We start from the raw sequence: 24,166 nt of genomic DNA, 5'->3' as shown, positions 1-24,166 counted from the left end.
TCCAGGGGTCCCATCTGTCTCCACAGCCTCTAGGGAGCATTGTGCCCATCGGGAGATGGTCAAATATGGCCCACCGATGGAATTTGTGCCGCCATTGCCGCCATGCGGACCGAGGCAAGATAGCGCAGGCCAGCACGCTGCAGACACACACAGCCAGCCGTCTTCCTCATCCACAGCGTGGAAGCAGCTTTCAGGGAAGGGTGAGTCACAACGTTCCCCCCTGCTCTGAGCCCGGTGGACCCTCTCTTATTCTCCCCTGCTGGGGACACTAACCCTGATACCCCCAGTGTAGGCAATGCTGGTGCAGGCCCTGCAGAACCATCCCCCGCTCAGATTATGGACGCCATCCAGCATAGTCATGCCTCTCTTACTACACAAATGGACTCTATTAAGACAGACTTGTCCTTCCTGAAGCATGATGTCCATACCCTCCGTCACAGAGTGACGAATGGTGAACAGCGCATTGGTGCACTAGACGATGAAACACATCCCTTGCAGGGCTCTGTCAGGGAGCTGTACCAGGCCCATGATTACACTACTGATAAGCTCACTGACATGGAGAACCATTGAAGGAGGAACAATTTACGCTTCCTGGGGTTCCCAGATGGGTCTGAGGGCAAAACTCCGGAGGTATTTATGGAAAGATGGCTGACCACCACGTTTGGCACCTCCACCTTCTCACCATTATTCGCTATTGAACGGGCGCATAGAATCCCCCTGCGCCCCCTGCCACCTGGGGCCCCGCTGCGTGCCATGATTATTAAATTACTTCACTTCAGGGACAGGGAATCTGTTCTCAGAGCTGCCTGGGAAAAGGGCAGAGTCTCCTTTAATGGTAGTGGAATTACTATTTTTCCTGACTTCTCGGTAGCAACACAAAAGCAAAGGGCCACCTTTCTGGCCATCAAACGCAGGCTACGAGAGCTCCATCTACCTTACGGCATGCTGTATCCTGCACGGATCATTTACCAGGGCAAGGCCTACTTCTTTATGGATCACAAGGAGGCATCCCATTGGGTGGACACCCTGGGGCATCCAGAACGCAGGAACAAAAACCGAAGGTCCCCTCTGCACTGAAGATTTTTTTCTCTTTATTGCATATTGTGACACCTCTGTTGCTATGGGATATCAAGCTCTAATCCTCTGCTATAGACTGAATACCCATCGCTTATCCTGGATGACTGTTATCACCATGCTCCTGTTTTCTCTTTAATCATTCTCTCCTGTTTTTTTTTAAATTGTCTTTTCCAGACTCAGGGTTACTACACATATTTGTATCGTGCGGACATACACAGATGGAACAAAAAATAAGAGAATAAAGTTCTCTTAAGAGGGCAGAATCAGAACACTATGGATGATACAAACAAACTTTATTAGTTTAGAAAATCACAACAAATTAGAATTTTTTTTTGGAAAAAATGGGAGCACAGATTGGCTGTTTTACACAGACTAGTTAAAAATAAGACAACGTTGTCAGATAATTAAAAACATGGGGAACCGCAGCTGCGCGTAACACATGCACACCTCAGTCACCACTTTCAAGCACTAACAGTAGTACAGTATATCTGTTTGAAACAAAAGACAAACTGGAGGATTCTTGTTCGCATTAAATAATGCAGTCTAATTAGAAAAGAACTCCTGTTCATTAGGTGTGCTCAGTCATATGGCATACGTGGAATATATTGGGTGGATGAGTGAGTGAATAGCTGTCCTGACCATAATTGAGTTAAATCGAAAAGTCCTTCTGAGGTAGTTTCAAAGACCCTCAAAATGTCAGATTGATGACCGGACAGGATTGCACTAAATTAACCAAATAGTAAGGTGAAGCTAGGCTTGATGTGCATAGTTTCCAGGTATTTAGCATAGACATTAACACTGCAGGTATGTCTCCTACAGGTGTCTGCAGGGGAGGTAATGCGGGAACAGACTGAGCGCATCCACGTACATATATAGAAGGTGGATTAAAGTTACTCTCACCACGTTAGCGATGACAGTCCTCCTTCTGATTACTCTTGACTCGGTTAAATTGATGATAGGCAACTCCTATCCTCATATTGATTAGTGGTTCCAAATTAATAATAACTACTGCAGTAGGGAACAGACACAAAAGATACGCGCAGCATCTTTCCAAATTACTGTTCTGCTTTATTATGACACAATTAAAGGTTTTTATACACATAATTACGTAGGTATCACATTAATATTACAATTGTACGTTTATGGTAACAAGGGGAGTTACATAGGCAGGCTAATTCTAATCAGGACTCGAAAGAATGTAAACATTTACTGAAAACATTATTAGTGCTGTGTGCACAGTGAGGGCAATGTGCAATACATACAAAATAGAATACAAATATATACAGAACTTACAAATTTCCATTACAGTCTCTACCCCAGATAGCTTCGGCTACGAGCTCCGCTCCGTATTAGCCTAGCACTGTAGACAAAAGAAGAGACTCCTTGTTTGCATAGTCACTGCCGTGCAGGCGATTCCGATTAATGGGGTGCCCCCATTTTTTCCAAAAAATTTTTTTCTAATTTGTTGTGATTTTCTAAACTAATAAAGCTTGTTTGTATCATCCATAGCGTTCTGATTCTGCCCTCTTAAGAGAACTTTATTCTCTTATTTTTTGTTGTATGCTAATAGGGTGGAATATAAACAAAAAAGTCAGTGCTACTACCCATACATCACATAGAAAGCAGAGATCCCAGGTGCTCGATCCACAGTCGCTGGCTGAGTAGGTAAATAAGGAAAAGATGATCCGCACTCCGTTGATTGCTCTTAAGAAGTATAATATTTATTGATAAGCCACAGTGACCAAACACAAATAAGAACATTTGATGAGTTTCAGCCTATAAGGCCTTAGTCATAACCACCAATAATAGGGCGACCAGAACTGCGTCCCATGGGAATCCGTGTGGGTGAGGTTTGTATACAAATTAGCGATTCTTGAAATTGTTTCTAATAATTACTATTATAACTAACACGGTCGATCCAGGCAATTACCTTCTATTTATTGCATACACGGATGGAAGCCCGCAGCTATGGACCTTTACAAGCTCCTCAGGTCTTATTGGTTGGGGGTCTGTGTCATGGCCCTCCTGCCTTGCAGTTTTGGTTTTGGGAACAAAGCTCTCATATGTTTGGGTTTAGGAGCCGGGAGGGTTAGGGTGGGTTGGGATGTTGGGGGACTTTTTTTGTTGTTTTTCTTTTCTGCAATATTGGTATCCACCATTATATGTACATCTAACGGTCTAGCCGAACTATCTGGTATACAACTGTTATCCCTAAAGGACATGCTATTGTCTCACATGTCTGATTTGCTCACACTCTTATGCACTTCTCCTGGCACACTGGACTCTATGCTATGGTTGCTTCCAGTGGGCTTTGAGAAATGGGTTTCACTAGTCATACTTAATCCCTACTCATGTCTAAACTACGCTTAGTTTCCTAGAATGTTCGGGTTCTCAACCCCAAAGTGAAACGATCACTAATGTTTGAATATCTGGCGAGACATAATCCGCATGTGATCCTTCTCCGGGAAACCCACCTCCATGGATCTAGGGTCATGGCCCTTAAGAGAACGAAAAATGCATACGCTATTCATTCCACATACTCCACATATGCCAGGGGCACATCCATCCTCATAGCTAAATCAGCACCTATCAGTTTTAAACATATCAAACTCAATCCTAATGGTTGCTTTGTAATTGTTGTGCTTGAACTGTTGGATAAGCCCTACATGGTGACTAGTCTATATGCTCCACCACCCTTCACTAAACTATTCTTCTATTACGGGTGATGAGCTCCATATTGGCAATAGCGGAGGGCCCCTTATTGATAGCGGGTGACTATAATACAGTACTCGATAATTCCATTGATAGGTTCTGATGCTCTACACTGCCCCCCACACCCTTGGGTTCTTTTCTGACTCAATTTGATCTAGTGGAGGCCTGGAGATGGAGGCATGCGGATGGGAGAGAGTACTCATGTCAGTCTGAATCACACAGTACTTTGCCTCGTATTGATATCTGTCTAGTTTCGTTGGATGTGCTCACTATGGTGACCAAGGTCAAATACCTCCCTAGGGCGGTGTCTGATCATTCTCCTTTGCTGGTGGACCTCGCCCTTGGCACCCCCTCCTCCTATTGGGTATGGTGATTGAGCCCTTTGTGGCTGGCTGATCAGGCTGTTGTGGACCAGAGTGTGGCTGAAATGAAATCCTACTGGATAACTAACTGACAGTGCGCCTCTGTCTCGGTGGTTTGGGATGCTTTTAAGGCCACCACACGCTGCGCTTTTGCTGCAGCAATTGGCAGGCCCACAAGGCATCTCAGTCCAGACTGGTGGACGTGGAAGGGGATCTTAGGGAGGCGGAAGCTGCTTATTCTGCGGCCCCCACCCCTGAGACACACACTGCCTGGAAGCACAGGGCCAGAAAACTAGACCTGGTACTTTTGGAGCACACCCAGAAGAAGATGCTGTATCAGAACCAGCGACCCTTCGAGTTTGGTGACAAAAACAGTCGATCACTGGCTTATCTCTCCAGACCTGACTATCAGCCATGCAGCATCCCAAGAATTAGGAACTCAGAGGGAGTAGTGATAGACCAAAACAAGGAGATAATGGACGCATTTGTCACATTTTATTCTTCATTATATGCTACTAGAGCTCACTACACAATTGTGGAATTGGATGACTTTTTATCTGAAATCTCGCTGCCAAAACTTCAGAACCATCAGGCTTTACTCTTAGATGATTCTCTGACAGCTAAGGAAATTGGGGAGGCCATACAATCCTTTGCCAGAAATAAAACGCCAGGATTGGATGGATTCCCTATCGAGTGGTATATGCACTCTACTAATACCTCATCTAATCAGGGTATATAACTTTGCTATGAAAACAGGACAGTTGCTGCCCTCTATTTCCTTAAATTTGACTTTCGTGACATATACTGGTGAATTACTCAGGATATACAAAAATCGTGGTAAGAAGATCATTTTAAAAATGTTTACCCTACATAGTAATGTCAGAGGGAGATTGGTTCCCTCAGAGGCGCTGATTGTCCTCATTCCCAAACCCCATAAGGATCACCTACTATGCGAATTGTATAGACCGATCTCGCTTATTAATTCAGGTGTCAAGATTCTGGCCAAGGGGCTTGCCCGGCGACTGAACACAGTCATTACCACTATAATTGGTGCGGACCAGACTGGGTTCATCCCTGGGGGATCAACCTCCATCAACTTGCGCAGACTTTTTACTAATCTGCAAGCCACTCATGATAATGTGGGATCTCGGGCCGTTTTGGCCTTAGATGCACACAAGGCATTTAACTCGGTCGAATAGCCATATCTGCTGGAAGTCTTAGCAAAATTTGGTTTCTGCAACACCTTTATCAGATGGTTTCAACTGCTTTATCTGAAGCCCACCGCTAGACTGAGAGTTATCCGTGTCTGATTCCTTTCTGATAAACAGGGGCACTAGACAGGGATGTCCCCTGTCGCCGCTGCTGTTTGCGTTGGCGATAGAACCTCTGACAGCGCTGATAAGATCCAGTGGGGGAGTCTTGGGACTGACGATTGGGGATCTGAAGGAGAAGGTGTCTCTATACACTGATGACATGTTAATATACTAATCGGACCCCCAATCATCTATCCCAGCCCTGCTGGAAATTATTCAGAGGTTTGGTCACTTCTCTGTGTTCCAGGTTAACTGGGACAAATCTCTTTTATTTATTTATGATAGACCAGGCGGCGACGATAGTGCTACCTCCCTCTTGCCCACTACAAATAGTCAGCTCCTTCCGATACTTGGGGGTTATGATTCAACATCCACTCTCATCCTATATCAAAATTAACCTAGACCCTCTTATCGGAAGAATGAGAACCACATTAAAGACGTGAACCAATCTCCCTCTGACTATGTAGGGTAAACATTTTTAAAATGATCTTCTTACCATGATTTTTGTATATCCTGAGTAATTCACCAGTATATGTCACGAAAGTCAAATTTAAGGAAATAGATTCAATTCTTACCACTTTTATCTGGAAGGGGGGAGCAGTTTGCCAAAAATACCCTACAGTTGCCGGTAATGGAGGGCGGGCTGGCTTTACCCTGCCTTCATACCTATTATATCGCCTCACAATTGGCCCATGCGCATTGGTGGTTTTTTCCTGAAGCCAACAAAGCGGCCACTGCCCTGGAGGCAGCTATACTTACCTCCTATAAGTCCCTCCAAAACCTGATTCACCGCATGTCCCTTAGAGGGAGACAGGGTGCAACTATCCTAGCGATGACCCTACGGATTTTTAGGCTTACTAAAATGCTGTCATCCAATGAACACAATACATACTCACCAAATTCTCCCTTATGGGGGAATCCAAATCTACAAGAATTCTCCCGCAGGACTGACGGGGGATTCTGGTCTAAACGGGGGGTGAAAACAATTATGCATTTATTTGCAGACAACAGGTTCCACCCTTTTGAGGAATTTCGTCGAGACTATAGTCTACCACGCACGGTCTACTTTCTTTATTTACAGATACACCACACTGCGGCAACGCAGTTTGGCCTTCGTAACATAGTTGTCCAACTCTCTCTGCTAGAAAGATTACTGACTGACTCTTCTCACACCAAACTAGTTTCAGCAAATTATAGATCCCTCTTACATTATACAACTCATAGGCTCAGCAGTACAGCCAATAGATGGAGAGCTGACATTCCTGAACTGACGGAGGACATCTGGCACAAAGTTCTTCCCCTCCAGGTTCCCTCTGTCATTTCCTCCCATGACAAGGTAATACAGACTAAATTGCTATACAGATCTTACGTTACACCATGTTTACTGTATAAATTAAATAGATTACCCTCTGCATTATGCGGCATGGCTGATGGCACATTCTTTCATCTGATGTGGTAGTGCAATCCGATTAGGAAGTTCTGATCGGAGGTCAAGGCCTTCATCAGCTCCCTAACTCAGATACCCAATATCTGCAATCCCATACGGTGTTTACTGGGATATATTGATGATGACCGTATATCTAAAAATGTACAAACTTTCATGCGCATAGTATTGTTTTATGCTAAGAAATCAATAACATCCATTGGAAGTCTCAATCCTCGCTCACCATAGCCTTTTGGCTCACTACCATTAATCATGCTATACTGTTATACAAGTTGACATATGAAGCCAGAGGATGCCCAAAAAAATTCCTAAAGATTTGGGGCTCTTGGGTCAGCTCCAAGAGTACCATTCCACCTGCTCCTTGAAAGATCGAATGAAGCCCCTGACCACTAGTTGTTCTCAATTGAGCAAAATAGAGATATGACCTTTGGGTTGCTATGTATCCACTGAATGTATACCGGTTTACCATATTTTGCAATGGATTGAGCGATGTTCGCTCCATGTACATGTTTGTTTGTTGTGTACTGAAAATAAATTTAAAAAAAAATTACCCTTTAAAAAAAAAAAGATACAGTTGGATGGTAAATCAGGTACTGGGATCTGTGCTGTTCATTTTATGCTGTATATGTAAGTTACTATGTTGTTTTGAATAAACCTGTTTTGAATACTGCACAATGGGGATACTCCTTTCTATTGCATGCCTCCACCTAACTTGTCGAACTTGAGGCCTTCCATTGGAGATTTGCCAGACCTGTGACGATCAGGGGAGACTGATCGATTGATGGTGTTTCATCCACTTCCTGATTGCAGACTCGACTTGACCTTAGGGGTCTTTGCTAGAGGTGAGAGGCTGGGGGAAACATGTGGCGCACCACAGAGTACGGTTATTAAGAGCAATCTGTCACCTATCATCGTTTGCACTTGCACTTTTTTCATCTATTTTTTTGCACTAACTGTTTTATGAAGACTCACTTTGTTCACGTTGGAACTGTATTACATTAATTGGATTGACTTGTGGCTATTTTTATAGTGTTTCTGCACTTTTTTGCACTTTATGCAATTCTTGTTATTGCATACGACTTTTTTTATCTCATGCAATTTTTTTCAATTTTTTCTAAATTTGTGATTTTTTTCATCTTGATGCACTTTTAGACTATTTTTGGATTTATTCCCCTTCATCTGGATTTGTTTATTTATTTATTTGATGTCATATTTCATGAATTTTCACTGTTATTTATCCAATGTCACTTCTTATGAATTCAATGGATGTTTAGTCTCTTTATTTATGCGATTTTGCTCTTTACGGATATGCACTATACTTGAAGAATTGGATTATATTTATTTCATCACATTTATGCACTTTGAGTTAGTGCCACATATCTCTATTTACCAAATCATCAAACGAGTCATCTTTTCTCTAGTTTAGGGACCATATTCAACACCGCAGAAGGGACGGTGTCCCTGCCATCTCAGAAAGTGTGGGCGATCATTCAGAAAGTAAGGAGAGTGGAGACATGGTCCTACATAACAGCCTCAAGCTAATTCAACTTAATTGGGATTTTTGTCTTTTTGTATGCAGATGGTCCCATGGACACATGGATACCTCAGGCACATTTTTAGCTAGAATTCCTGAAGCAATGGAGCAAACCATCTATCCCAGTCAATATAACAAACAAGTTTGATGCACAGGGGTCTGCACTAGTGGACAAAGAGGGAGATGCCTGTAAAGCCACGTATATTAAAGTGGTTGTAAACCCATTACAACCACTTTAACCTACAGGTAAGCCTAGATTAAGGCTTACCTGTAGGTGCAAGAAATATCTCCCAAACCTAAAAGGTTTAGGAGATATTTGCAGAAATATCGCCACCGATGTCTACGGCGCATGCACCGTAGACATCGGGCGCAGGCTAACTGAGCGTGCCGTTTCTAACGGTGATCATGCCATTAGTGGCAGCACCAGCGCGCATGCGCGGGAGTGACGTCATCGCGGCTCCGGCCAGTCACAGCGCCGGAGCCGCGATATCCGGAAGTCACTCCGGGATAGATGGCAGCGTCGGAGGTGGCGAACGAGGGCCGATGCAGGGACTTCGATCTCAGGTAAGTAATTCATAATGAGCTAGTATGCTATGCATACTAGCTCATTATGCCTTTGTCTTGCAGGGTGTATTTTTTTGTTTTTTTTCAGAGGCTTTACTTCCTTAAAGCCGCGTACACATGAGCGGAATGTCCGAAAGAAAAAGTCAGACGGAAGTTTTTCATCGTCTAGTCCGATCGTGTGTAGGCCTCATCGGACTTTTTTTTTTTTTGACGGACCTAGAAATATAACATGTTCTAAATATTTCCGACGGAACCAATTCCTATTGGGAAAACTGATCGTCTGTATGCTGTTCCAACGGACCAAAAACGACGCATGCTCTGAAGCAAGTACGAGACGGAAGCTATTGGCTATTGAACTTCCTTTTTCTAGTCCTGTCGTAAGTGTTGTACGTCACTGCGTTCTTGACGGTCGAACTTTGGGTTGACTGTGTGTAAACAAGACCGGTTGAATGGAATTCCGACGGAGTTCCGTCAGAGAAACTTTCAGAGTTTATTCTGACGGCAAAACCGGTCGTGTGTACGCGGCATTAGGCATGTCTTCTGGATCACAGTTACTACAGACGCCAATGCAATAGGCTAGGAGGCACACTGCAACCAGATGTTGGTTGAAGAGAGATGGGCGTTCAATGCGGCAGACATCATCGCAAATATCCTGGAAATCCAGGCGGCTTATCTCTCATCGACAGCATTTGCTCTCTCAGATCAAGGACAAATCAGTTCTGATTTGGATAGACAATAGAGCTGCAATATCATACATACATCACCAAGGTGGAACCAACAACTGTTCCTTACTAGGGGAAGTGGAACCCATCTTCATTTGGGCAGGGGAGAATCTGAAGGACCTAAGAGTAGTCTATCTTCCAGCCCACTTAAACACAGAAGCAGTTCACCTATCCCAAGGATTCCTGGATCCCAACAAATCGTCCCTACAGCCAAAGGTTATTCAGTTGGATTGTGGGCCAGTGGACCTTTCCTGAAATACATCCTTTTGCTACAGCAAGCAATACCAAGCTGCAGAGGTTTATTTTACATCTTACTCACCCCTGGGCAGAAGCAAAAGATGCCCTGTCAAGTCCTTGGGCATGCAATCTAATTTAGGCCTTCTCTGGACTCCTACTTCAAATTCTCTCGAGACTTGCAATATCAACAATAAACGGTGATAACAGTCCTGCCATGTTTGCAGAGAGACCCATGATTCCCTAGGGCAATATTTCTTAGTGTCCAGCCTCTGGTAAATATTCCTCTGATACCCTTTCTTCTGGCTCGAGGAATCACACCCATCAGAATCCTCACAGACTGAACCTTCATGTTAGAATGTTAAAACAGAGGCTTTAATCATTCAGATGTTCCTCCAGAGTTGTTCCAACTCTGCTCAAAGCACAGAAGCCTTCAGGGAACAATGCGTGTGACATGGTTTTGAATAAGTTTAGATCTTTTGCGAACGGCAAAACTTCAATCCTGATGTACTCTCTTCCTCCCAACTCCTTGACTTCCTGCAAGCAGACCTTTATTTAGGATTAGGATTAAGCAATTTAAGCAACAGCTGGTGGCAATCTCTGCTGTGACGACAAGAGATGGGCCGAAGATCCTTTTAATAATCAAATTCTTAAAGACAGTCAAGAAGATAAGTCCACTTATTAAAACAAATCTTTCCCACTTAGGATCTCTCTATCATTCTGGAGCCCTTATCCAAACAGCCTTTTTCCCCATCTGATTCAGCATCCTTGTGGAATGTCACTTGGAAACTATTTTTCTTTGTGCCGATGGCATCGGGCTGGGGAGTATCCGGAACTTCAGGCTCTGGGATCAGAAGACAATAATAATTTTTGTACTTGGATAGAGTGGAACTTAGAACAGTACATGGATTCATCCCTAAGTTCTCTTCTTCCTCTACTATCTCCGAGCCTTGGGCCCTGCCAGTCTTTTCAGATCCAATTTTTACCTTCTTCACGAAGACGATATTACTTCGGTACTAAGACACTATCTTCAAGCCACAACTGCCTTCAGACTTTCATCCAACCTATTTGTAATACTCCAAAAAATAAAAAAAAGACAGGGGCAAAAAGCATCATCTGGGGCCCTCTGGCCATTCTGGAACTGCAGTATCCATCATGCCTAGTCATGTCTGTGAATATCAGAGCTTTACAATACTTCATGGGACATGTGGTTCTGCAGCAGCTGGGGAGACATAGTTTGCAGATGTCTGCTCTAGCACAATAGTGTCATGGATAAGAAGGTTGGTTAAGAAGGTGTAAAGGGATAGGGGACTGGAACCCCCTCTTCAGTTGAGCTGTATGCCACCGGGTTGTTTTCTGCTTCTTGGACGGCCAGAGCAGATGTATCCATCGAAAAGATCTAAAGGGTAGCATCATAGTCATCCCAACATGCTTTTATAAGACTTTACAGAGTAGACCCGGCAGCTTTCTCATCTGTAGAAACTGGCAGACAGGTTATCAGGCCGGCATTTGCTTATTTTAAATTATTTTTCAAATAATGCCCCGTACACACGATCGGAAATTCGGCCAGCAAAAGACCGATGAGAGCTTTTGGTCAGAAAATGTGACCATGTGTATGCTCCGTCGGCTGGCGGAATTCCAGCCAGCAAAAGATTAAGAGCATGTTCTCAATTCTTCGGTCGGAAAAATTTCCGATCGGAAATTCCGATTATCTGTACCAATTCCGACGCGCAAAATTCCTACGCATGCTCTGAAACAATTTGACACATGCTCAGAAGCATTGAACTTCATTTTCTCGGGTCGTCGTAGTGTACGTCACTGTGTTCTTGACGGTCGAACGTCCAGCAAACTTTTGTGTGACTGTGTGTATGTAAGCCAAGCTTGAGTGGAATTTCCGTCGGAAAAAACTTGGATGGTTTTGCCGACGGAAATTCCGCTCGTGTGTACGCGGCATAAATCTTTTACTATGCATCATCCTACCCATTTCAGCTAGTTATTTGTCACAGGTATGCTGCCATGGGGGCACCAGGAAACAGAAAATTGTTTCATACTTACTGTCATTTTCTTTTCCTGGTGCCTATCCATGGCAGCATACAATCCCACCCTCGGTATGCTATAAATTACATAGAATGCTGGGAGTGCACTAATTAATCCTTTTCTTTTATAATATTCACTGGTCCTGAGGGAGGAGCCAAGGCGGAGCTTGTCACAGGTATGCTGTCATGGATAGGCACCAGGAAAAGAAAATTACTATAAGTATGAAACAATTTTCTGTTTTTTCAGTTTGGATAGAGCAAATAAGGGTTATAAACCCTGTCAGATTATTATTCTTTTTTTGCTGTCTGTGTCCTATTGTAAAGATTTCCTTTCACTTCCTGTCCCTAATCATACAGGAAGTGAAAGGAAATTGGATCCTGTCTAAATTGGCCCTAGTATGTATGAATGTGAGTTAGGGACCTTAGATTGTAAGCTCCTTGAGGGTGTAGGGACTGATGTGAATGTATAATGTATATGTAAAGCGCTGCGTAAATTGACGGCGCTATATAAGTACCTGAAATAAATAAATAAAAAATAAAGGAAATCCCTGCAAATGAATGGAATTCCTTGGGGATCCCCAGCTCACCAGAACTAGTGTCTCCATTTGAATATTTCTCTTCTATTACTTTTCTGGGGGCAACCCAAAATTTGGGATGTTCTTTTATTTTCACTTTCAATGATAATGGTAAACAGGTCAACGAGAGAGGATGAATCTGCCTAATGGGGGCACAGACAACAATAAAAACTGACAGGTGTTCTTATCCCTCCACACTCTATCCAACACTAAAAAACAAAAACAGTTGTATTGTACTTAGTGTGAGTAAACTCCCTTGTGTGATTTTTACCAATAGGGCTTACCTATAGCTACAGTAAATATCTCCTAAACGATGCACATTTAGGAGGTATTTACTTTAGATGTAGCCGTTGACATGAGCTCTGAAGGAAGGCATACCCGTGCCGTTCCTTCAGAGCCATGCTGTAAACAGTGACTCCCGCGTGCATGTGTGGGAGTGACATCATTGCCAGCTTGGCCATTCATATCGCCAAAGCCCGCGAACCTGGAAGGAAGACCAGGTGAACATGAAAGTGCCTTCAGCGGTGACAGCGCGCTGCTGGAGGGCTTCGTTTTCAGGTAAGTCTGTCATAATGTGCTAATATGCGATGCATACTAGCACATTATGACTTAAACTGCCCGGTGCCTATATATTTTTTTCTATTATACAGTTTACTCAGGACCGGTCCAAGACATTGTGCTGCCTGGGACCAAGAATGGATTGCTGCCCCCCCCCAAAAAAAAAATCACGCCTACCAAAAGGCACCCGCATTCATTTTTTATATCATGATAACTAAAGGGGACCTATCATGGCGGTCTACATGTATAGGAGTATAAAGAGGACCGGTTATGGCTTTATACATATATAAAGAGGACCGGTTATGGCTCTATACATGTATATAGGAGTATAAAGGGGACCGGTAAAGGCGGTCTACATGTATAAAAGTATAACGAGGACCTGTCATGGCACTATACATGTATATAGGAGTATAAAGAGGACCTGGCATGGCTTTATACATGTATAGGAGTATAAAGATGACCTGGCATGGCTTTATACATGTATAGGAGTATAAAGATGACCTGTCATGGCTCTATACATGTATAAAGTGGACCTGTCATGGCTCTATACATGTATATAGGAGTATAAAGGGGACCGGTTAAGGTGGTCTACATGTATAAAAGTATAAAGAGGATCTGTCATGGCACTATACATGTATATAGGAGTAGAAAGAGGACCTGTCATGGTTGTTTACATGTATAGGAGTATAAAGAGGACCTGTCATGGCTCTATACATGTATATAGGGGTAGAAAGAGAACTTGTCAAGGCTCTATACATGTAAAGGAATATAAAGAGGACCTGTCATGGCTCTACACGTTTACAGGAGTATAAAGAGGACCTGTCATGGCTCTATACATGTGTATATAGAAGTATAAAGAGGACCTGTTATGGCTCTATACTGAAGGAGGAGAAAGAGTTAAAATGACTAAAACTTTAAAATAGCTGACAGAGGAATATCTTAATTTTAGGGTCTTGTTTGTCACGATGACCACAGGATAGATAAGGTCTGCTAAGAACTGGTTTTGAAATGATGTCTTCAGACAAAGTCAGAACGTCAGCATTAAATAGTTTAAATTTATGTTTTTAGGTAATATCAACCGTCAGCTAAAATACTAGTTTAAACTATGTCTGAGATGCTATATGTTTATATAGGAATTATGCCTCATGTGATGAACTCTGTGCTCCCTCCCTCCTTTCCTTTGTGCAATATTCTTTGTCCATAATTTGTATAAAGGTACGACCCTTACCATTAAAAGCAAGCATTCATTGAACGACTCTCTTGTGTGCATTGGATGCTTCCAGAGCTCTGAAATTATTATCATTGATTGTCCAGGTCTAAGCAGATTTAACCCTTTACATATGCATGTGTATAGAAGTAATAAGAGGACCTGTTATGGCTCTATACATGTATGTAGGAGTATAAAGAGGACCTGGCATGGCTCTATACATGTATATAGGAGTATAAAAGGATGTGTCATGGCTCAATACATGTATGTAGGCGTATAAAGAGGACCTGTCATGGCTCTATACATGTACTGTATATAGGAGTATAAAGAGGACCTGGCATGGCTCTATGCAAGTATATAGGAGTAAAAAGGAAGTGTGATGGCTCAATACATGTGTGTAGGAGTATAAAGAGGACATGTAATGGCTCTATACATGTATAAAGTGGACCTGTCATGGCTCTATACCAGTATAATGGGGACCGGTCATGGCGGTCTACATGTATAAAGGAGTATAAAGAGGACCTGTCATGGCTCTATACATGTATATAGGAGAATAAAGAGGACCTGTCATGGCTCTATACATGCATAAAGAAGTATAAAGAGGACCGGTCATGGCACTATACATGTATATAGGGGTAGAAAGAGAACCTGTCATGTCTCTATACATGTAAAGGAATATAAAAAGGACCTGTCATGGCTCTACACATGTTTATGGGAGTATAAAGAGGACCTGTAATGGCTCTATACAAGTATATAGAAGTATAAGGAGGACCTGTCATGGCTCTATACCTGTATATAGGAGTATAAAGAGGACCTGTCATGGTTGTTTACATGTATAGGAGTATAAAGGGGACCTGTCATGGCTCTATACATGTATATAGGAGAATAAAGAGGACCTGCCATGGCTCTATACATGTATAAAGGAGTATAAAGAGGACCTGTTATGGCACTATTCATGTATATAGGAATATAAAGAGGACCGGTCATGACAATATACATGTGTATAGAGGTAGAAATAGAACCTGTCATGGCCCTATACATGTTTATAGGAGTATAAAGAGGACCTGTCACGGCTCTATACATTTATATAGGAGTATAAAAGAACCCGTCAGGGCTCAATATGTGCATGTAGGAATATAAAGAGGACATGTCATGGCTCTATACATGTATATAGGTGTATAAATGGATCTGTGCATGGCCGGCTACCACGATGTCCACCGGCCACCCACGATTGCCCCACAGACAGCCAGAACGGGGATCTGTCAATGTAAACAGGCAGATCCCCTTTCTGACAGGGGAGGAGAGACAGATCTGCTGTTCCTAGTGCTTAGGAACAGAGATCTCTCTCCTCCTCCAGTCAGTCCCATCCCCCCACAGTTAGAAACACCTCCCAGGGAACATATTTAACCCCTTCCCTGCCAGTGACATTTACACAGTAATCAGTGCATTTTATAGCACAGATCGCTGTATAAATGTCAATGGTCCCAAAAATGTGTCAAGTGTCCGTTCTGTCCACCGCAATGTCGTAGTCCCACTAAAAATCGCAGATCGCCGCTATTACTAGTAAAGAAAAATAAAAAATAAAAATGCCATAAATCTATGACCTATTTTGTAGACGCTTTTGCGCAAACTAATCAGTGTACGCTAATTACGTTTTTTTTTACCAAAAATATGTAGAAGAATACATATTGGCCTAAACTGATGAAGATATTTGTTATTTAATTTTTTGGGATATTTACTATAGCAAACTGCAGAAGTGATCAAATACCCCCAAAAGAAAGCTCTATTTGTGGGAAAAAAAAGGACGTCAATTTTGTTTGGGTACAACGTCGCACGACCGTGCAATTGTCAGTTAAAGCTACGCAGTGTCGTACCGCAAAAAAGAATGATTGAAGTGTATTATTTCTATTATTACATTGTTATATAAAATGAAATAGTTCAACTAACCATAATGCAGAATCAGTGGGAGCCCTGAGTGTGTCACTTGCCACCATCATCTGCCTTCAGTTGCGGATTGTCACGTGCCGCGTCACCTGCCACACGTTGCGGATTGTCACTTGTCACTAAGTCACCTGCTACACATTGCGGATTGTTACTTGCCACGTCACCTGCCACATGTTGCGAATTGTCACTTGCCATGACGTTACCTGCCACACATTGCAGATTGTCACTTGCCACGTCACCTGCCACACATTGCGGATTGTCACTTGCCACGTCACCTGCCACAAGTTGTGGATTGTCATTTGCCACAACGTCACCCGCCACATGTTGCAGGTTGTCACTTGCCAGGTCACCTGCCACACATTGCGGATTGTCACTTGCCACGTTACCTGCCACATGTAGCGGATTGTCACTTGCCACGACGTCACCTACCACACGTATCAGATTGTCACTTGCCAGAACGTCACCTGCCACACGTAGCGGATTGTCACTTGCCACAATGTCACCTGCCACACGTAGCGGCTTGTCACTTACCACAACGTCACCTGCCACACATTGCGGTTGGTCACTTGCTGTGTCCGAGAGTGAAGGCAGGCAGCAGAGAAATTATGTCATCTCTCTGCTCCCCCGCCCGCCGGCGCGCTGATTGACCAGCAAGCACGCTCACCTGCTGACTGGCGTGCCTGCTGACTGCTCCGCCCATGGGAAGCCAGTGTTTTGCCCGCATACTCCTGTCACCTCAGCGCCGGGCTCCCTCACAGTGGGATAAGCAGCGGAACGGCTGGCTGGCGGGCGGGCAGCAATTTGCAGCCCCCCTGAAAGTGCTGCTCTTTACTGATGGTCCCCACCGGGTCCTATGGTAGGGCTGGCCCTGGGTTTACTACCACTTTATTCTAGCCTCAAGCCCCAATTATTTTTGTGCAAAATAAGAGGAGTTTGTAGGCAGGTTGCCTACAGTGTAGGTTTTCTGCACTAGTGAGGTAGTTGGGTTGCTCAGGCTTTTGGTCTTGGGCTGGCCTTTCACCCCGTGTGATACATAAATAGGGGAAGGTCCAGTTTCACGGGCTGCCGCAGGAGCTTGAGAGCAAGTCTGGGAGTTCAAAAGTCAGTATATAACCCCATGGACATGATTCTGATGGACACTACCAGTTAGTGGACAAACCCCTGGTTCACACTGATGCGGCTCCACGTGCTGCATTTTGCATGGGCACAGCAGCCGATTCATTTAAATGGTCTGCCGTGCCTCCTGAAACCCAGGGAAAAGGTCCCTGCTCCATTTCTTGAATCACAGGCCCACACAGGAACCGCAAGTGCAGTGTGGTTCCCAGTGCGGGAGCGACTTCCAGTGTGTGCGGCATGCCATTAGGATTAATGGCACCCGCAAACACATCTCCTGCGTTTTTCTGTACGGGCAGTTGTGGCTGCAGGAACAAGTGTGGACCCACAACAGAAACCACCTGCACAGATGTGATCCTTGTCTAACACCTGCAACGGTATGCCTGGCCAAGCGCTTGGGCGTTAATTCATTTCATTGGCCAGAATAAGGCCTCTTGCACACTGCAGCTTGAAAAAGCTCAGTACAGCTTATTTTTTTACTGAGCTAAAATACATTTATTGTAATGGGCCTATGCACACAGGCGCGTAAACAAGAACGGGGCATTCTTGAGTAAAAAAAAAAAAATGGAAAAATCTGCATTTTTGGTCAGTAATTTACGCCTCATGCAAGCAAATACGCACGATTGTGCACAATTGCATGCAAAATGTATGCAAATGACCATTTACATATTGTGCAGAACAAAAACACGAGAATACGTTTTTGTGTGCGTGCGCAAATTTGTGTTAAAATTGCACAAACACATATGTGCAAAAATGTGCGCAAATACATACAAAAATAAAACTTTTGAAAAGGTAGATGCTCAAACAGGAGTATTGTGTGCAAGAGGCCCAACAATTTATTCTGGCCGCTGAAATTATTGACTGCTCAAGCTCTAAATGCACCTAGTGCATAGGCGCATTTCAATGGGGTTGATTTACTAAAGGCAAATAAACTGTGCACTTTACAAAGTGCAGTTGCACTCTGCAAGAGCATTTGCTCCATAGCTTAGTAAATGAGTGGGAGCTCTGCTGACTTCCATCATCCAATCATGTGCAAGCAAAAATGCTGTTTTTTTTTTTTATTTTCCTTGCACGTGATTGGGTATTTTTTGCAAAGTGAATCTTTACCTCATTTACTAAGCTCTGGAGCAACTGCTCTTGCAGAGTGCAACTTCACTTTGCAAAGTGCACAGTCTATTTGTCTTTAGTAAATCAACCCCATAGGCTAACATGCAGGGGCAAAGGGATGTAGAATGTACACCGCTCCAAGGCTGTCTGCAAATTAAAAATCTCTTGATACTGCTGTGGCAACAAGACTGGGTGCCTGCCAACGTCCGCAACCTGGGAAATCCATGCAACAAAGAGAAAAAGCAGCACATCCAGAGATGAAGAAAAATGTGTTGGTTTATTGTAGAATCAAAGGTTAAAAAACATGATACATGAGGGATCCACACTGTTCAGCAGACGCGTTTCACACAAAGTGGCCACACACTTTGGTCTATAAGACCCTTTTCACACTGGGGCGTTTTTCAGGCGCTTTAGCGGAAAAAAAGTGCCTGTAAAAGCGCCTGAAAGAAGCCTTATCTACAATCCCAATGTGAAAGCTCGAGTGCTTTAAGAGCCCTTTTACACTGCCAGCGCCCGAAAAACGCTGGTAAAGTGCTGCTTAAACTAGCGGCGCTTTACCATTGTTTTTCGAGTAATAGCGGGGCACTTTTAACCCCTGCTAGTGGCCAAATAAAGGGTTAAAATCGCCCACAAAGCGCAGCTGCCAAAAGCGCTTTGCAGGCGCTTCCCATTGATTTCAATGGGAAGGGGCACTTTAGGAGTGGTGTATTCACCGCTCCTAAAGTGCTGCAAAGAAGCTGCTTGCAGGATTTTTTCTTTGATGCCCTGCCAGCGCAGCGCCTCAGTGTGAAAGCACTTGGGCTTTCACATTGGGATTGCAGATGAGGCTTCTTTCAGGCGTTTTACAGGCGCTTTTATTAACGCTAAAGCGCCTGAAAAACACCATAGAATGAAAGGGGTCTCAGTGTGAAAGCACTCGGGCTTTCACATTGGGATTGCAGATGAGGTTTCTTTCAGGCGCTTTTTTTAATGCGCCTGAAAAATGCCCCAGTGAGAAAGGGGTCTTAAGGAGCATGCACACCCGGTGATAGTCAGCAATGATTAAGCACTTTGTGTGAAACATGTCCGCTAAACAGTGTGGATCCCTCGTGTATCATGTTTTTTAACCTATGATTCTACAATAAACCCACACATTTTTCTTCGTCTCTGGATGTGCTGCTTTTTCTCTATGTAACATGCAGGGGCATTTAGCCCAGGTTCACACTGACAGCGGGATTGAAATTGTGTGAGTTCAGCTGAACTCTCACGATTTCATTCCTGCATGTCAGTCCGACTTCGGGGGCGATTTCAGAGACATCTGTGCGGGTTCCTGCACAGATGTCTATACAAATTGCGACCCCAAGTCGCCAAAAGTAGTACAGAAACTACTTTTGAGAATGGGTGCGGCGCCGCAAGTCGCACCGATTTGGACGGTGCCATTGCCAGCAATAGCCGCCGATTTGGCCTGCGATTTGACATGTTAAATTGCATCAATGTGAACCTAGGCTTAGCCCTGGTTCACATTGGCACGATTTGACATGCGATTTAAAATGTCAAATCGGTGGCAATTGCACTGTTCTAATCGGTACGGCACTGCATTTGTGGTGCCACACCGATTTCAAAAAGTAGTTTCTGTACTACTTTTTGCGATTTTGGGCTGCGATTTACATTGACATCTGTGGAGAAACCTGCACAGATGTCTCTGAAATCGCCCCCGAAATCGGGACTGACATGCGGGAGTGAAATCGTGCGTGTTCAGCTGAACTCGAACGGCTTCATTCCCGCAGCTCAGTGTGAACTTGGGCTTAAAGGTAGAAAAAAAAAACACCCCTAGGAGCAGCAGAAAAAAACAACCAGTGTGCATGAGGCTGTGCAGCCAATTTGGTTGTATTTATCTGGAAAATAATTTTGACCAACTAATCCAAAAACAGCTTCAGCAGAACCGTGTCTCTGAAAATAAACATAGCAGCCAAAATGTAATAAATCACCAAATTCCCTGGTTTATACAGTGGAATCACTACACATACAGGTGTGACAAATGTCATTTTATAATAATAAGAATGCAGGCTGCTGATTAGAGTGCAGAGCTGACAATCCATCTATCTCCTCCTTGTACTGTCTCCAGCAGGCTTCCGTAGCTGTAGTAGGAAGTTCTTCCTGCCCATACTTCTCAGTGACCTCTGCTCAGTGCTCTGCCTGTGTGCTGCTTCTATGAGTTGAACTCTGTTAATTAGCACATCATGAATAAGTATGTAGTAGGAGCTTCCATGGTCGGAACGTTAATAGGTGGATCCGTCCTTCTAAAGTAAGTAGGTTGTCATATGCAGGTGATTTGCTATACACCAGTAACATAGCATTTGTTACAGAACATGTATGCTGCTGAATTTGTGCATTTAAAGTGAGAATTTATTTTACAACTTCAAGTGTACCTCTAGCCAATTTCTTTTTAGGGCTCATTCACACAAACGTAAATACATGTAGCGTAAGGGCTTGTTTACATGTGCTTTGATCCCTGACCTGCTGCATTTGGATCGCTCTTCACAGAGCACTTGACAGGCAGTGAGGAAGCATTGTATTGCCTGCTTTCACCCCTTGATCGCCACATTAGCGCAACGCAGCAGAGTAGCCCCATTTACCCGCCCAAAGCAACAGGGCGGTATAATTCCTGCCACAACAGGTGTACAATTCCCAGGCTGCTGCCTCTGCAGGTAAAGGAGGAGCGGTTGAGGAGTGGTAAAAACACGCTTTGAACTGCAGGATTTTACCACCCCTCCACTGCTATTTTGAACTAAAATACACCCGTATTTACAGTGGCTGAGAGCTCCAGCTGCAGCATATAATTCTGCGCATATTACTGTATTATAAAACATGACGCTTCCCTGTAATTCTGGTGTAAGCCTAGGTTCACATTGGTCCGATTTGCAATGCGCTTTGACATGTCAAAGCGCATGCCAAAGTGGTGTCTGTTGCCAGCAATGGCACTGTCCGAATCGCTGCGGCGCCGCACTGATTCCCAAAAGTAGTACTAAGGATAAGCTCCAGTGTGTTTGCAGAGCCCGCCAGGAAGTCGGCACTGCGCTGCGCTAATCACAGGCAGTGAGACATTTCCCGATCTCTGCAGCCGTGCATCGGGACAATGTCTCACTGCCTGTGATTAGCGCAGTGCAGTGTCGACTTCCTGGCGGGCTCTGCATGTGGGCTGTGCGAACATGCCGGAGCTCATCCTTGTGTACTACTTTTGGCGACTTCGGGGGGTGGGCAATTTGCATAGATATTTGAGCAGGAACCCGCACAGATGTCTCTGAAATCGCTCCCGAAGTTGGACTGACATGCGGATATGAAATCGTGCGAGTTCAGCTGAACTCGCACGATTTCTATCCCGCAGTCAGTGTGAACCTAAGCTAAACACCGGTGCTAGCGATTACTTGCACATTCTTTCCCTAAGTGTCCATGCACAGTCACACTGGCTTAAAAATTGGTGCTTCTACAAAAGTTTTGTGTTTTACCTTTAGAGGCAGCTCAATGATATCCTATGTGCACATTAGGACAAATAGAGGCATATTTTAACCGCTTGCAGACCGCCCACCATAGATATACTACGTGATCCGCATGCCTCCGCCACCTCGGCTGTGCTGCAATTGGCTGCAGCACCAGACTGGTCGCCGACAATAGGCTCCTGACATTACCAAAAAGAGCCCTGTGTAGATAAACAAACACAGGGTCCTATTTTGACAGCAGTAATGTGCTGTTTTTTTCTTCCTGCAAAGCAGTCTGACACACCACTACACCAATCTCGATAAAGAGCCTCCGGGGGAGGCTCTTTACCACGTGATCAGCCGTGTCCAATCACGGCTGATCACGATGTTGACAGGAAAAGCCGTTGATTGGCTTTTCCTCAATCATGTCTGACAGACGCGAGTAGAGGAGAGCCGATCGGCGGCTCTCCTGACAGGGGGGGTCTGCGCTTATTGTTTATCAGCGCAACCCCCCCTCAGATGCCCAAACTGGACCACCAGGGAAGCCCCCAGCATGTGGATGGCCAGGTACATCCCCCATGGCCATCCACATGTAAAAGTTATGCCCAAAATATGCCAATCAGTGCCCACAAATGGTCACTGACTGGCACCTCTGTGGCAATTAAAAAACGGGGATGCCCAGCAATGCCACCTATCAGTGTCCATCAGTGCCACCTATCGGTACCCATCAATGTCCATCTGTGCCACCTATCAGTGCCGCCTATGAGTGCCCATCAGTGCCACCTATCGGTGCCGCCTATGAGTGCCCATCAGTGCCACCTATCGGTGCCGCCTATCAATGCCCATCATCAGTGCCACCTCATTGGTGCTGCCTAATCAGTGCAGCTGTATCAGTGCCCATCATTGAAGAAGAAAATGTACTTATTTACAAAAAAATGTAACAGACAAAAAAAACTTTTTTTCTCAAAATTTTCGGTCTTTTTTTTACTTGTTGCGCAAAAAAAAAAAATCGCAGAGGTGATCAAATACCACGAAAAGAAAGCTCTATTTGTGGGAACAAAATGATAAAAATTTAATTTGGGTACAGTGTAGCATGACCGCGCAATTGTCATTCAAATTGCGACAGCGCTGATAGCTGAAAATTGGCCTGGGCAGGAAGGTGTCTAAGTGCCTGGTATTGAAGTGGTTAAATAACAACAGAAGAAAAATAAGATATAGTCAAAGATAGTGCAGAGTAAAGGGGAAGGGAAGTGGGTAAGGGGACAACTATGGCTCAGGAACGTAACAGTAGCTCATGAGTGAGTTATGATCCCAGGAGAGTTTTCCCCTCATCTGAGAGAATAAAAATGTTTCGAAGACTCCAGGTCTTTGTGTATTTCTCACGGTTATGTTGCGCAGTAAGAACCAAATCCTCCATCCTGTTCATATCCTCCACTATCCTACACTTTCCGCAGCCAACTTGCGGTTGTCGGTGAGCATTGTTTCCAGTAAAGAGGTATACAGGATTTAGCTGCGTTTTAACAGGTGACGTACAATTGATGTTTTGTAGGTATTAGCAGGGATTTTTGAAAGGTGTAGAAGGAAAAATGCCGCATCCTCTGGTATCTTGTAGAATTTCTGCATAATGTGATGGACATCTTCCCCAGTCTAGGGCAAGACGAGAAGATGTGCATTAGTGACCCCACGTCCCCCCCACAGCGCCAACAACCATGCGAAGTGGCAGGGTAACACCTGTGTAATCTGGAGGGCGTGAAGTACACTCTGGTCAATATTTTGAAATTCTATTCCTGTATTTTGGTACACAGGGATGATTTAAGAGCAAATCTGGTGATGCACTGTTTTTGTGTCGCAGAGAACTTTCGGTTAAGATCTGTTAAGATCTGTCTCCCATCTCTCCAGACAGGGTAGACGTGGTTGTTCCAAGGATGTTTTAAAAAAGGAATACGTTTTGGAGAGAACTTGGGGTAAAGGCTCAGTCCCAGAACAATATTCTTCAAAGGTCTCCAGTTGACGAGAGAAATTCTGAGGGTCGGGGATAGAGTGTAGGAAATGGTGCAATTGCACCGCTTTCCAAAATGAAAGTTGGTAGGGACCCGCAGAGTTGGTTAACTCCGTAACAAACTTGGAGTCATGGTCAAATCCTGAGTTACGAAGGGACGTGAATTCTGTAGGATGAAGGCCCGGTGGGAATTTTGGGTGCCCGAGAATC

The 24,166-nt window shown here is 44.1% G+C and overlaps 1 protein-coding gene across 4 annotated transcripts in view; it reads left to right on the top strand.

The window, feature by feature from the left end:
- RDH13 (retinol dehydrogenase 13) overlaps nucleotides 1-24,166 on the top strand; it is a 125,095-nt gene that overhangs the window by 45,237 nt on the left and 55,692 nt on the right. The window contains exon 1 of one of the 4 annotated variants that reach the window (XM_073627664.1): nucleotides 20,608-20,786. The exons of 1 other annotated variant lie outside the window; for it this stretch is intronic. In XM_073627664.1, the coding sequence (XP_073483765.1) occupies nucleotides 20,722-20,786 (65 nt within the window). In that variant the 5' untranslated portion in view covers nucleotides 20,608-20,721. Of the gene's footprint in view, nucleotides 1-20,607; nucleotides 20,787-24,166 lie in introns of those variants that run through there. 2 more of the 4 variants (XM_073627665.1, XM_073627667.1) reach the window with 2 other exon arrangements.

This window comes from Aquarana catesbeiana, linkage group LG04 (assembly GCF_042186555.1).
Source record: "Aquarana catesbeiana isolate 2022-GZ linkage group LG04, ASM4218655v1, whole genome shotgun sequence".
NCBI lineage: Eukaryota > Metazoa > Chordata > Amphibia > Anura > Ranidae > Aquarana > Aquarana catesbeiana.
This window is presented reverse-complemented; position numbering and strand designations above follow the sequence as displayed.